Source organism: Neolamprologus multifasciatus, chromosome 10, assembly GCF_963576455.1.
Source record: "Neolamprologus multifasciatus chromosome 10, fNeoMul1.2, whole genome shotgun sequence".
Classification (NCBI taxonomy): Eukaryota; Metazoa; Chordata; class Actinopteri; order Cichliformes; family Cichlidae; genus Neolamprologus; species Neolamprologus multifasciatus.
The window spans coordinates 260,647-276,369 of record NC_140448.1 but is presented as its reverse complement, the minus strand read 5'-3'; the positions used below and the strand labels follow the sequence as shown (position 1 = coordinate 276,369).

At 39.3% G+C, this 15,723-nt stretch overlaps 2 protein-coding genes across 6 annotated transcripts in view; one reads left to right on the top strand and one right to left on the bottom strand.

Moving 5' to 3' along the window:
• Window positions 1–8,229, top strand: part of cblb (Cbl proto-oncogene B, E3 ubiquitin protein ligase) — a 96,492-nt gene extending 88,263 nt beyond the window's left edge. For all 5 annotated transcript variants that reach the window (XM_085173831.1, XM_085173829.1, XM_085173830.1 and 2 more), the window contains 3 exons: window positions 1,333–1,515; window positions 1,669–1,773; window positions 2,469–8,229. In XM_085173831.1, coding sequence (XP_085029957.1) covers window positions 1,333–1,515; window positions 1,669–1,773; window positions 2,469–2,722 — 542 coding nt within the window. In that variant the 3' untranslated portion in view covers window positions 2,723–8,229. The remainder of the gene's footprint in view (window positions 1–1,332; window positions 1,516–1,668; window positions 1,774–2,468) is intronic.
• alcama (activated leukocyte cell adhesion molecule a) overlaps window positions 1–15,723 on the bottom strand; it is a 334,175-nt gene that overhangs the window by 281,416 nt on the left and 37,036 nt on the right. The gene's annotated exons all lie outside the window — the stretch shown is intronic.

The window sequence follows — 15,723 nt, the reverse complement described above, 5'->3', positions numbered from 1 at the left end:
GCAAAAACTTTAGGCTTTACGCAAAACTTTACGCAAAAACGATAGGCTGACGAGCAGGGCAGAGATAGATTTTGGTAGCCCGACTGGAAAAATCGCTAGCCCCGGGACGTCGGGCTAGCGATTTTTCCAGTCGGGCTACCAAAATCTATCTCTGCCCTGCTCGTCAGCCTATCGTAGGAAGGAAAAATATATGTCAATGCTTTTGCATTCTTTCGGAAATGTAGCTGGGTAATTATGTCATTGGCATCGGTGAGCCACTGTCAATATGTGACATATTGAAATCGCGTTTGAATTTGCGCTTGTTTTTTGCTTTCACTTTGCAATCGCGCGAACTGTGTATAGAGAGCGACAGCACTGATTGGTGAGTGATGATAATTTGCGCACCAATTCCCCTGACATCGTCTTATCAATCGCTAGCTTACTATGCAAACATGACAAGTGAAATCTCCCGCAGCTTAAACATGTGAGACGTTGATCGCGCAGAGAAGCGTTATGTGAGTGCGTGTGTAAAAGCAGCAGGATATATATTTTAGTTCTGCTGAGCCAAGTAAGACAGGTCAGGGTGAAGAAGTGACAGCCAAAGAAAAGCTTACCACAAAACGGAAATGTTATGACAAATCTGACTATAAGGCAAAAAGAAAGTGCAGCTTTATGGTTTCATGGACAAAAGAATTTCTGTGGCTGCAATATGACGAGCTAAATAACCAGGGCTGCACATAAGTGGTCCGCAGGTGCGCATTCGCTGTCAAAATAAAAAACGCGCTCAAGATAAGAAGTTGCAATGCATGTTTGCGTACATAGGATTTTGTGGAGGAGGACAGACATTTGTTTAGAACTCTTAAAGATGTCGAAGAAGCAAGCTCCTTTAAGCAATTTCTTTGGTGTTCCTCCACCTCCAAAGAAATGTTAGAAGGAGTCTGAACCACATATACCATACACATACCACCATATATTCTTTTTTTTTCTTTTTTTTTTCATGTTCATGTTTTCATGTTCAGGCATTTTACTTTAACTGTGATGATATCATTCCAGAACTCCAACATATGGTCTTCATTTGAATACTCAGATATATCTGACTGATTATAATCATTTTTGTATATTTGATGTCTTAGCACCACCTCAGGGTGTAGAAGAGTCACACATTCATGCCGATTTCAGCCTTTTTGTACTCTCTTTCCCAGTCCTCCAGCATGCCTTTAGTATGTAATCCGTAGGACTGCAAGACTGCACATAGTTTAGAATTCTTAGTCAGCTACCTCCTCATAGAATAAGTAGATACTGTCAAAAAATCCCAAAACAGAACTCTAGCATCTGGCTTGTGTTCCCTTACAGTATTTGAAGACACCTTAAACAGCTGCCCTCCATCCCAGCCTCCTCCTCCTCCTCCACCTGTGAGACACAGCTTTACTGAGCCCTCATCATCCTCATCCTGTAACTCTTCCATGTCATCCAACTCTGTTATCACTCAACTACACATGCCCCCCTCTGGACACGAGCATGTCCTGTTAACTCCAGGTAACGTTTTTTGTTTTTGTTTTTTTTTTAAAAACAAGCTAAATAAATAATTTTAGGGCATTATATTTCTCAGTGTAATAAGTGTTACACTTATTATTTACAACATTACTTTGCTCGTGTTGGCTTGTGTGACTGACTTTCTCTGTTGTCCAGACTCAGTTTTTGGAATGGTGAACAGTGCTGCTCCCTCGCATCCAGCCAAAAGGCAAACGGACAATGTGAAAAGCTCCAGAGGCATCCTGGAGTACAACCATCCAGGTACAACCTCTCACTAAAGAGACCATCCTGTCTCTTTAGTGAGTGTTCACTGAGCTCATGGGCAATTAGTAATACTGAAAACATATGTAAGTAGTATTAAAGTTGTTAAATTGTAGATAAAGTCACAGAGGCAGAACCCTGTGCTGGGCAAGCTGGATCCGTGGATTCGTGCAGTTGATGGTAAACTCCATGACTAAGCAACAGGGGATCTTAATATAGTGCTCGGTCAGTGTATAAATGACTGCATGTTTTATAGGTTTCAGACCTTTCATGTTGGGAGTGGAAGATCAAAATTTTTAGATCTAGATGCCTTTGAAATTGTGCAGAACCAAAAATCTCTCCTTCGGTTAACCAAAGGAGAAATTTTTGGTTAAAAGGTTCATAGAAGAAAAGGTGTTTTTTGTGTGTTGACTCAAGAAATCTCATCAACATGGATTCTTCTTTATGTCCCTAGCAACTTTTCAATGAAGACAGTAAGACTGCTTTTGTACAAATAGGCTTGATTCCTTTCAGTCAAAGGAGTAGAAAGGCAGTGGAACATCTAGGAGATTTCTACATGATTAGAATTTCATGACTTCATGAAAAATGTCTGAAATCTGAAGGTGCAGGAAAAAGATCAGTACGCTGATAAGCAGTGTTTAGTCTTCTCCTTCCCAAGTTTTCCACTGACATCATTTCTCTCCTCTTCCTCCAAGTATCACTGGACTGTTTGCAGGCACCAGCGAGGCCACCCAAGCCATATCCCAGGAAGATTCCTCCAGAAATACAACCAGAAAAACCACACAGCCTGGAGCTGGAGAGTGAAGATGCAAAGATAGCCAAACTGATGGGCGAGGGTTTCGCTTTTGACGATGTGAAGCGAGCACTGATGATTGCTCAGTACAAAGTGGATGTGGCCCGAAACATCCTGCGAGAATTTGCCTTAGTGGCCCCCAGACTCAACCTCTAGTCCTAACAGAGTGTGAAAGTGGAGCACAGCAATGAAGCCGTGCCTCTAAAAAGGGCTTCTTTATTCTCTTTGGTCTCAGAATTTTAGGGGAAAATAGTGAGGGAAAGAAACAGAAATATTTCAAGGGAGACTTAGTTTTTTGTTGCCAAATAGAGATGACATGCACAACAAAGTGGCTAAAACCAAATCACTGCAGAGCACAGGGAATCAAAAAAGGGAAAGATATGGATGTGAATGATTAAACCTGTGAAAAAAAGAAGAGGCTTGTTATGTTTACAGTGAACTTTGCCAGTGCTGGCCTCTGGTTTTAATTCTTCTGTGTGTCTGGGTGCGTGGACCAGATCATGCTACTGCTGCTACTGTCGTATCACATTACTCAGATCTGAAAGATTCTTATAATAGCAAAGCAGTTTCAGCTGCACGTTGTCAGAGGGTCAGTTTTCATAACCAGTGGGGTGAGCCTTTCTCCAAGATGTTTCTTCTCTAGCTGCTTTCCACCCTCTCCTCTATTTAGTGCCTTCTGTTTTACTTCCTCCTCCTCTTGCCGTATGTATTTTTCAGAATACTCCATTTTTTGCCCAGAGTTTGACATAGTAATTGTACTACGTGTAGAGGAATAAATACTTCATTTGGACAAGAAAAGCAGAGGAGAAGCATGGGAGGGCTAATTATGCTCCTCGCTTCTGTTCCTACACCGGGAACATGTTTATTATTATGTTTTTCATTTTTGGGCAGCAAGCCTAGGAATGTATTTGTTCTCCATAAGTGACCTTTACCTTTTTTCATTCCCTCAGGCCTAGTTTTTTTCTTTAAGTGATGGCGTGTTTAATGTTTGTGGATGTTTGATTTGTCTGTGTCTAAAGCCAAGTTTAAAGAAATGACAGGAATGGGTGCAGTTCCATAAAACATACATATCTGTTAGATCTCAAGAGATGAGACGATCCACAGCCACCTGTCTCCCACTGTCTCCCACTGAAAATGTTCACATCCACACATGATGGAGGAAGCACTCTCAGCCTGATTTTGAGAGAGTGTGACTTGATAGCTTGCACGTGAACACAATGGAGAAGAACAAAATACTGCAGAGGTTTCAAAACGCAAGACCAATTATATGCACAGTCATTGTAATGTTAAAAACCCTTACCTCACAATATGGCATCTGCTACAGGAAACACAGCATAAAAACTTGTTACAACAACTACAATGTTAATCAACCAAAACAACAACAGGTTAAAGCCTAAACCAAGAAAAGACACAATAGTGTCATAATAAAGAAACTTATCATGGGATGTCCCTCGGCGCCCTGAGGCTAACTAAGCAGTGTTTCAGGGTTTCTTTATCACAAAGAAAAGTTTAAAGCCTATTCCTGAAAGTGCAGTGCCTGTCTTCTAAACCCAAACTGGATGATCTGCTGCCCATTCTGTTTTTCAAAAGTTACAATTTTAGCCAAACACATGGGGTTGCATCTTAAAAGATATCTGGTGTAAAACTCAAATCAAACATCTTGTGCTACCTGGTGGTGATCCCTTTATGATAAGGGAGCAGCTGAAGACAGCTTTTATACAGAGTATGCAGACCATAAAATCTAAATTTTATGGTCTGCAGTGACCTTTCCCTTCAGGGGGACTAGTTGAACCTAACAATTCCACATATTCACAGAATCCACTGTAGGAGTCAGGTGTTAATATTTGTTTCTTTAATATGTCAAATATCTGAAATTCCATAATAATTTCACCTCATAATTTGAGACTGTGATAAAAATTTACTTTCCAAAGTAATTTTTGAGATTTCCTGAACAATTTCTTTGAAGAAAACAAGCTCAGGTGATGTAACACGTAAATTGTTTATCGTTTCTGTAATTGCTTTCATGCATTTGTCAAACCTGCGGATTTGTTGACATCGTGTCTTATCATATGAACAATTTATCCTTTGTTCTGAGTTTTTAAGTCAATAAATCAAGACTCCTTAGTACAAAAACAAACAACCGAGAGCAAAAAGTTGAACTGTCCTTAGATTAAATACTGTCGTATTTATACGTTTAAACGTTGCTTGCATGTTTTCTTACATAACATTCGCAGACAGCATGCTGCCTAGATTAAAATAGGTGCTATTTTCCTGTTTTCACTTCCACATTCCAATTTTATGGTCATTGACTGTTAGACTATCAAAATAATCAGTGTTGATAAGTGATAGGGTTTCATTGTTTGTTTATTTTTCACAGAGCCCACTCTGATTGAGGCTTCTCCCTTTTCAAATGGAAATAAAATGGTTCAGTCAAAACTTTGTTATACCATAAATACAAGAAAATGATATTCACAAATCTACTAACACAGCTCACTGGCTTTATGTGTTAGTCTTTAAATGGTCCAGTTGTATTTATAGTGTGAGTGTGATCCCCAGCATGAAGGCCTTCTTTTACTTGAGTATTTAGTTCATGTTGTGGAACAAGCCATGGTTTTTAACAGGCTTCTCCATGATAACGTTCAACAGACTCACATAGCTACCAGATTAACATGCAAAAATGTGAATGTGGCTCTACCCATGTATTAATGGAGACAGGGAGTTTACACATATCTGGAACCACAACACTGATATTTCACATTCTGATATGCCATTTAGTGGCATTCCCCCTTAATTTGATGGTTTACTTTTGCAGTGGTTCTTTTGTATAGCAACCATCTTTCCTAAGCTCAGTATTGTCCATTCTGTTGGACACCCTTGTAATGGGCTTAAATAACCTTTGGTTGCAAAGGGCGATTTTAATGTTCTGAATTCATTTAGATATTAATGTGCTCTAGTGAAAGAAATGTATTGATAATATGTCATGCATAATGTGCAGTGTATGTTTATATTTATGTTATTCATGCTTTTTCTTGATTGGTTGATTTTTTTTTAAATCAATAATAAACAGTCACAGTTACCTATTAAATGGTTTGTGTTCATGTATGCCAAGGTTATTAACCCTAAATCTGATGTGTGCATGCCCTTTCACAGCGCTTTTCTGACAGCTTGTGTTTAAAATACACTCTTTTAGCCAGTGGCTTCTAGTAAACATGCAACAGTAAAAACAAAGGTATCCATCCTCTTGCGCTTATTCAAGCGTTTCACAAGCATGTTTCACAATTTGCACTAATTCAGGAATCAGACAGAAACAGGTTGGTGGCATTGACCATGTTAACTCTTTTGTGCACATAGTCAGTTTTCCTGTAGCAAGGAAACGGCATTTGAATAATGCAACTGGATTTTATTAGAGACTCATTAGAGACTTGTTCAACTAAAAAAAAACGGCAGTCATTGTTCATCTCTCAGAAATATGACTGTCAGGTTTGCTATGATGGCATTACTTCACTTAGGTGTCACGTTAGAAAGGATACAAAACATTTTCATTGTGATGCAGATGATACCCGGTCTTGTCTATCTGTTAGGTCAGATGACACACAATAATTATTTAAACTACAGGAAATAAAAACAAAGACATGGACAACCCCTAACCAGTTGTGGCTGCTGGGTAGCCCTCTTGGATAAAATTTGGATAAAACTGAGTTAATTGCCCAGGTGATAGTGGAGGATGGACAGATGTGTCTCAGAAAGTCAGTGCATATTCTTTCATTGAAGGAGTTGAGAAGCCGAGAATCACAGGTGAGTACCAACCAAAACAGATAGTCTCCAATCAGTGATACAGATAGCTCACTACATACAACAACAACCTGATCAAGAGGTCATTAACCTCCTAAGACCCAAACTCTTCCAAGGCATGCATTTTTAATTTCTCTTTGATATTTGGACTGATTGGGACCCGATGAATGTAAAAACAAAGAATTACCAGATTAATTTTTTTTACCTGATTTTTGTTTCTAAGAAAAATGAGAGCCACATATGAGGATATTCATTTAACATTTTGATAGAACAGTAGCAGTATAATGTCCTCGTAAGTGGATATCAAGCCCTTGTGGAGCAAAATTGAGTATTTTGGTCTGAATAACCCAAAATGTGATGTCCACATATGTGGACGCCAGGTCCTAGGAGGTTAATGTAAAAATCAGCAAAAGGATTAGGATTAGGATTCAACTTTATTGTCATTACGCATAGAGGGTAACAAAATACTACTCTTGCACTTCTGATTAGATGCAAATTGTAAGTGCAATAAGAGCAATTATATACAGATACGTTACGTATCTGTATATAATTGTAGCTTGCCTCCACCAGTGTGTGAATGCGAGAGTGAATGAATAGTGGCATTGTAAAGCGCTTTGGGTGCCTTGAAAAGCGCTATATAAATCCAATCCATTATTATTATTATTATTATTATTATAATACGTAGAGAGCAAATATACAGATGTACTATGGGCAAATGTATGGATATACTGATATATACAGATAAGGGTAGTATAAATGGTCCAGCCAACACGGGTTCCCACCAGCAGGCAAAATCCAAAAACAAGACCAGCCTACTTTCACCTGAGGATGACAGAATCTATAAAAGGAAAAAAACATACAATATTACAGAGAAAATTACACCAATTGTAGAATCCTTTGGTGACAGCAGGAAAGAAATATGCCATTTTAAGGGGAAGAAACCTCTGGCAGAACCAGGCTCAGAGAGCGGCAGCCATTGGCTGAGATGACTGAGATCAGAACATAGTCAAAGAATTCTGATTCTGACGATTAGTTTAAATGAATCAACACCCCTGAGTCATACTAACATAATCATCATGTTGTAAACCAGGTTTCTGTAAGGCAACTTGTTGATCAATTATTAATTCATGTACTAACAGGGACTTTGAAGAGAGAGACCTAATGTTAATGATCCACATTTTGCTATTTTACTCTTTGGTTTAGTTTTAGATACTATCTAGTTATGTCTTTATTGTTTTGGGGGAATAATGGGGGATCATGTGTACACTGTAAAGAAATAAAAACAGATTTTCTATGAAATTTATAGAATTTTCTCATTATTATTAAATACATGACATATCAAAATGACAAAAATCATACATGAATTAGCATGTCTAATGTAGAACAGGATAAGAAACCAACCATCCTGTTGCTCCCATTGAAATGTATATAGCCTATTTAGAATCAAAAACTTAAAGTTGTCCATAGCCTACTGTTGTTACCATCAGCGGAGCAGGGAGAGGGTGTTTTTCCAGAAGCCCAGGTTCTCTAGCATATCGAGACTATCTCTCTACACGTTACGGTACGGCCCCCCTTGGTTGTGGCGTGTGGATACTTCTTTAAGACACTCCGGCTCACCCGGCCACGCCCCACAGCTCACGTATAAAGCAGCTGTGCAGATGTGACACCAGTGGTCGTTTGATCTCCACTTGTGTTGTGTGTGTGAGTGCCTTGAGAGTAGTGATGGTAAATTCGATTCTTTTTAATGAATCAAGTTTTTTGAGTCATTTGAGTCACTGAGTCAGTTGCCCAGAGAGTGAAAAAAATTTACATTTTCACTCAAACTTAATTTGTTTCTCTTTTCATGTATATCCTACTGGTAAGATGAGTGATTGAAAAAGAAAAACAACTATTTTATAGAGCAAAAAAGAGCAACAAAAATTAAGATTTCTAAAGGAACATTTATTTTATTTATTTTTATTTTATTATATTAGTATTTTCTTCAAATGTGTCAAATATATATTTTCTCATCTAAATGTCCACTGAGTTGTGAGCCAGGGGCCGGTAATGCGCCTTAACATTGGTTGCCTACCAAGGCAACCAATGTTAAGCGGTAAAGAATGTTAAGCGGTAAAGAAGAAGTATAGTATGAAGGGGAAGAAGTATAGCACTCAGTCGTTCATGCTACAATTCAGCACAGGAAGGGAGGGGGTGAGTGAGTGAGTGATTCGTTCATGCTACGATTCAGCACAGGAAAGGAGCGGGTGAGTAAGTTATCCGGTCGTTAAGTCTGATGTCACTAGCCGTGTCTGGGCCTAAACTCCGCTGCTGGTCCATATATCAAACGATCACTATGGCATTACTGAGAGTTGAAAAACTGTCTAAAGTCTTTCATCTTTAATAAAATGATCAGCGTTCTGCTCTACCAGGTGTAACAATTGAGTTTAACATCCAGGCATCCATGAAAACGGAATTTATGACATTTAACGGAGTTAGAAGTTAGCAGGAAGTTAGCTCGCTAGCTTCTATCTAAATACAATATAGCATGTCCTGATTGTTTTGGAAACAAATTAAAACGTACAGCTCTGTTATCACTTCCAACATAAATGAAGACAGAAAACTAAACAGCAGTGACATTTGTAGGGTTACTGAAGTTTGGCTAGCTGGTATGATGTGCTACGTGACCACTAGCGACACAGCTATGTTAGCACAAGCTAACTTTTTTTCCACTCAATAAAAGTTAACGTGAGTGTTCTCGGTGGTCAGGAACAAATGTAATTGCATCGCAGGATGCTGTAAAAGGACCAAACTTCAGCCAGGAGAACAACTGAGATAATCCATCCACAATACGAGGTTAGTCATTCATATACTGCTGCATGGGCTGTAGTTACATCCTAAGGTTTTAAAAACGGAGCTTAAATAAATGATTAGCGGTAATAAAAGCCGAGGGAGGTCAACAGTGATCACTGACTTTTTTAGGAACTTTTTGAGATTAAATAGAAGAAAATACAAAACATTAAACATGTTAACAACACAAAAGCCATATTAAACGCAGACTACTTTAGGCCCGGAAGTAGGATTCGTCATGTCATCACTTAATGACCGGATTCGCTTACTCTACGATTTCACACAGTAGGGAGGGGGTGAGTAACTCACAATGTGTTGTTAGCAAGTTAGCAGAGTGATGCCACTGTGAACTGAGGAGCTATTGTCTTGATGTGAGCTTTCTACTCAGGGTTTTTTCTTCCAGTTCAGAGCAGAAATGTTTCTGTTAGGAAACTGGCTGTTGCCCCCCCACACAATTTTAATTATAAGGTAGATATATTTCTACTAATGAAATTAGTTTGCTAACAGCAACAGGGATGAGTCAGTGAATGAGTCAGTTGGGCTTGTTTACGAGTCAGTAAAGTGATTCTCGAGTATTGAACGATTCATTCATGATTCACACATCACTACTTGAGAGTGCTGAGTATAAAGTTTACCCAGGGTAAAGTAACAGTGATGTTACAATGTTGGCCTTTTTGCGTCCATCAAGAGCCTGTTTCGGCAGCTTCCGCGGGCGCTGCCTCTCCCCTGGTATTCCCCTAAGGGGATACCCCTTAGCTGGCCCTTAGCTTTCCCCTTGGTTGGTCTCCCTTCCCCGGCTTATTGCCTCGAAAAATAGCCATATTCGCCGGTTAGACCACGCTGTGCAGCTGCCGGTGTTCTGGGAATCCATCAAAACTGGCAAACCATCCTACCCGTTCTTTCTGCGCATGCGCACAACACAAAATTAAGTGGCAAACCGTCCTACCTTTGTGAATATTAGCTAGAAAAATACTCTGACGGGTAAAATTAAGTGCCAAATCATCCTACCTTTGTGAATGTTACCTAGAAGCATACTTTAACAGCTAAAATTAAGTGGCAAATCGTCCTACCTTTGTTAATCTGAGCTAGAAGAATACTTTAATAGCTCAAATTCAGTGGTGAACCATCCTACCATTGTGAATATGAGCTAGAAGCATACTTTAACAACCAGAATTCAGTGGCCAATCATCCTACCTTTGTTAATAAGAGCTAGAAACATAGGCTGATGTGTAAAATTAAGTGCCAAACCATGCTACCTTTGTGAATTTTACCTACAAGCATACTTTAACGGGTAAAATGAAGTGGCAAACCGTCCTGGCTTTATGAATATGAGCTACAAGCATACTCTGATGGGCAAAGTTAAGTGGCAAACCATCATGCATACTTAAATTTGTGCTGGAATTACTCTGTGACAGCAGAAATGTGCATAAACTACTTACGGTAGGACGTTTTGCCAAAGTAGGATGGTTTGTCACAGCGGCTAGGTGAGCAAACACAGCAGGTGCACGGCTTCAGATGGTTGCTGCCATGCTGGCGGGAGTAGGTGTCTTTGGCTCCTCCCCCGATAGCCCCACCCCTGATCCCTTGTTGCCCCTTCGGGCCTTCCCCGGGCAGGGCAGCATGCCCTAACAGGTGCGTGAGGGTTACTTCCTGTCTGGCGTTGCCCGCCTCTTGCAGGGTTGCGCGGCCAGTGGGGTCCCCACTCAGCGGCTCGGTGAGCTACACTTCCTCTCCTCACTCTGCTCCTAGGATTCCAGGTTTCCAGGTTTGGGCCCAGGCTCCAGCTGGGGATCCTTGGTGAGCGTGCACACGGGCTCGTCCTAGCCGACCGCCCATGCTTCTGGCGTTTCCATCGCTCTAACCGCATGCCGTGGGTTTGTGCTTGTCAGACCTCGCTGTGTCTGACACTTTGGCCAGTGAGTGAGAGGCCTTCGCATCTGCAAAGCCCTGACCAGGGTGGTGTGTCTATTGGTGTGTTGTCATTGACTCCCGGCACCTTCACTCTTGGCGGTTCGGTTGCACTTTCTCCTCGCCGGGTGTCTTACAGAGTTACCCCGTACATATGGAATATGTAACGGTGTGGAGAGATAGTCTCGATGTGCTAGAGAACGTACGGTTACGGTGTAACCTTGGTTCTCTTAGTGAGTGACTATCTCTCCACCGTCACGCCGCTTGGAGACATGTTCCGATCAAACTATCATCGGTGTCACGTCTGCACAGCTGTTTTATACGTGAGCTGTGGAGCGTGGCCGGGCGAGCCGGACGCTGTGTCCCATTTCAGGGTCTGCACGCTTGAAGTACGCATTTCAAGTGCAGTTACGTCACCGCCACGCGACGACGGCTGTCCCAATTCGAAGTGTACTTCAAATGCATACTCCAAATGCGCCGTCGATTTCCCCAAATATCAAGCGTGGTCCGGTGCACGCTTCGTGGTCCCATATATCCCACAATTCATAGCGCGGCGGTGGGTGTGGATAATTTTGCCGCAGAAGAGAGCGGCCGAAAAGTGAACTGTCGAATGTTTTAATTCAGTAAGTACTGAATATGACGTCACTTATTCATGTGCGAATGTTTAATAATGAAGAACATTAAAACATTACTGTTGGCCACATGTCGGCAAAGTTATGTGACACTAGTGATGTTTGTACTTTCAGCATTAACTTGGTTTTAAAGCCTCTACTTCTAAATATATATATAGTCGACCTTAATCTTACAGAGAATCTGATGATTTTATGGATAATTAAAGTCAGTCATATATCCACAAACACAACAAGCTGGAAGTCAGTGATTGATATATATATATATATATATATATATATATATGTATATATATATATATATATATATATATATATATATATATATATACTATAATATTGGCCATATTATATTTACATTACCATAGTGAGATGACTTTAGTCTCATGAACAACATTAACAAATTATTATTTACTAGCTTAAATAACTGTTCAGCACAGAAATGAAGCCCAACAATCATGTTTTACGGTCCTGTGGTCTCAGCCTCAGATACTCAACTAATTAAAGTGATGTCAAAAATGATTGACCAACAAAACAATTTTCTCCTTCATTTATGTCAAACAAAGCTGTATGTAACGTGTCTCGCGGTTAGTATCATGGTTGCTAGGCAACCTGAACAGCGCGACGAAGCATATACCGTCCCATTTCACAAGCCTCTCACTTCCGCACTTCTCGTACTTATAGTACGCACCGTACGTAGTACGCGTAGTGCGCGTACTTCAAGCGTGCAGACCCTGAAATGGGACACAGCCGGAGTGTCTTAAAGAAGTAGCCACACACCACGACCAAGGGGGGTCATACCCTGTACATATGGAATATGTAACGGTGGGGAGAGATAGTCGCTCACTAAGAGAACCAAGGTTTCACCGTAACCGTATGGTCTTTTATAGTGTCATTTGTTTTATAGTTAGATGCCTGACTGACAACTGTATAAAACAAAAACTACACACAATATTCGAAGCACATAGCGCACGTCGTAAATTCCCCCTATTTTTGGTATGATCTGAGCTCGGACACTAGGCGACTGAGCACAGCACTTACGCATGTGAGCGAGGGGGGAGAAGCTGCTGACTGCGAGTTTGTTGGAGAAGTGCAGACAGGCAGACAGAGGAGAGCTTTAGTTTGACCAGGTACCAAAGCAAATCATTCGTACTATACAAACAATGTAAATATAATGGTGCATCACAAAAGATTGATATCAAACTGATCACTTGACCCATATTTCGTTACTTGCTCTTCGAGTGAACCAACAAGTGGCGAAATGAAAAGCCGAACAACAATGCTGTTTTTTTAGAGAGTCTTAGCTTACATGTGTGTTTTATATTTTCAGTTGCTCCCTCCACGGCTAAATAAAGCACTCCAAATCGGTTTCAGTTATGTGCTGATATACACAACAATGGACATAAGGAGCTTATTTCAAAGAGAAAACTCAGGTAAATGTTATTTTATTATATTATGCTTTGTATGTTGTTCAATAATATATTGAACAACATACAAATACAAAAACAATCTATGCGAAACAAGAGGAATTTCAGTACACAGCAGTATATCCACAGTTGAAACCAGATACTTACATACACTTTAGGGAAAAACAAGAAATTTATTTTACTGTTAAACATCAATTTAGAGTAAACGTTTTTGTTTTAGATAAATAAATATTGAAATAAATTTAGGAGTATATATACACTAAGTTTATTGTGTCTTTAATTAATAAGAAAAACTTCGATTAATAAGAAAACTCCAGACGATTCCATTCTAAGCTTAAGAAGCTTCTGATAGGTAAGTTGAGTCCATTTGATAAATTGGTGGCACACCTGTGGATGCTTATAAGGCACCCCAAAAATACAGAGCCTGTTTCTTTGACATGAGAAAATCAAGAGATATCAACCAAAACACCAGGAAAAGAATTGTGGACCTCCATAAGTGTGGCTTAATTTTGAATACAATTTGGGTGCCATTTGCAATTAAGAAATGCATACAATTTCTCTCTTTATTGTTAAATTTAACAAATAGGTTTTTTATATTTATCAATCAAAAAAATAAACATTTAGTCTGATTTGATGTTTTACAATTAAAAACGTGTTTGTGTTTTTATCTGAAGAGTATGTAAATATCTGGTTTCAACTGTATATTTGATGATGTTGGTGTTTGGCTTGTTTGTTAGCACAAAGAGGGAGAGAGAGGAACAGAGAGGGGGATGGAGAGGATAATGAGGACAGAACAGAGATAGAACAAGGTGAGACAGACATGTTAGTCAAGTGGTTGTTTGCCAAAACTCATCAAAATATGTATCTAATATCTTTTTAGGTTTGTTATTTTTCAAATTCTATATTTATTAAGTTATGCAGGCTTGTTTGCACAACAAGGCTAAATAGTTATATAAACTTTAGGGCTAAGCCCCAGGTGTATAAAATGTCTGGCTCCGCCTCTGGTTGTTACCACTGTCCTGTTTGAAATGGAATGAGAGAAGCCGGTTATTTTGTCATATGCACATATGACAAAATAACCGGCTTCTCTCATTCCATAGAGAGTATAGTACCTTGGGTTTAATATCGGCACATGCACATGTGCCGATATTAAACCCAAGGTACTAACTAGCTAACTGACTTATAACCTTATAAGTCCCATTAACCTTATAACTCCTGTTGTGTGTGTGTGTGTGTGTGTGTGTTTGTGTGGATATAATGGATATAAGGAAGTTTTTTCAAAAAAAGGAGCCACATTCAGGTAAAAGTGTAAGATCAAATGATCCGTCAATCAAGAATAATGTTGGATCAGTGTTTCAATATTCATATATTTTATTACATGTACACGCAACCACGGTTATTTGCCTTTTGGTTGAAAGTACACTGAGAGAGGACTTTTTTATTATTGATCTTAATAGTATTTTTTTCATATTAATGTAATTTTTTCATCTAATTGAATACAATCTATTTGTGTATGATTGTCAGTCCAAAGAAGGAGAGAGGAAAGAGGGAAATGTGTGGAGAAAGTACAAGGTCTGGAAGAACCAGGCCAGAAAACAGACAGGGAATAGTGACAGGCAAAACAGAAACTGTTAAACTGACAAAGAAAAAAAAACAACCTAATTTTACTCATATAATCTGGAAGTTCTGTTCTGCCTTGTTGAAACATTTTTTGAACCTCTTTAACAACATTCCAACATAACATTGTCATTGATTGGGGAGATTAAAATGAATATACAGCCAATAATAGGTAGGCCAACCTTTGGACCATCTAGTTGTCTGTATGACTGCTGCAGTACATGCACCACATTTGCGCACTCTCAGAAAATGCCAAACAGTGCCCTGGTGGAATGAGGAGCTGTACATCGTACGATAGGCAAAGTTGCCTCCATTTTATACATTTTTTAATTAATTTGTACATTTGTACAGTTCGAAGACTCTTCTATTTTTGCGGTGTATTTTTTATGTATTTTTATTTTAATATACATACACATTAAAAGTGAATCTCTGTCCATAAAAAATGCACTCAGTCATGCACTTTTTACTCACTATGAGCATCATTCATTATCCTCCCCCAGTAATTAAGGTTAGGATATGTATGTTTGTTTATTCCAGGAAGGAACAGCTCTGATCCTAGAATTGCCCCTGGTTTCATTCTATAATACTGGACTTATTTTTCTACAAAGGTTTGAACTGAGAGTGTTTAAACAAGAGAGAAAAATGTGAAAATGTTCATGCCTATCTGAGAAAAGCGTATAAAGTGTGTAGTGAGGAGTTTTACAGCCTTAAAACATAATAATTATTCAAAGTAATTGTAAAAAATAAAGACTTTTAATGGCTTCTTCACGGATTTATTGTTCATTTTGTATCCTGGTTTTGAACAAAAACAAGGGGCATAGGGCAAGTGATTTGTGGTGCAATGTCAACTTTCAAATCTCCAAAGATGTGGGAAGAAAACTGACATTACATGGAAGGACACTACAAGAAGATGGACTGAAATCTGCAAAGCCAGAAGAAGTCAAGTCAGTCAGTTAAA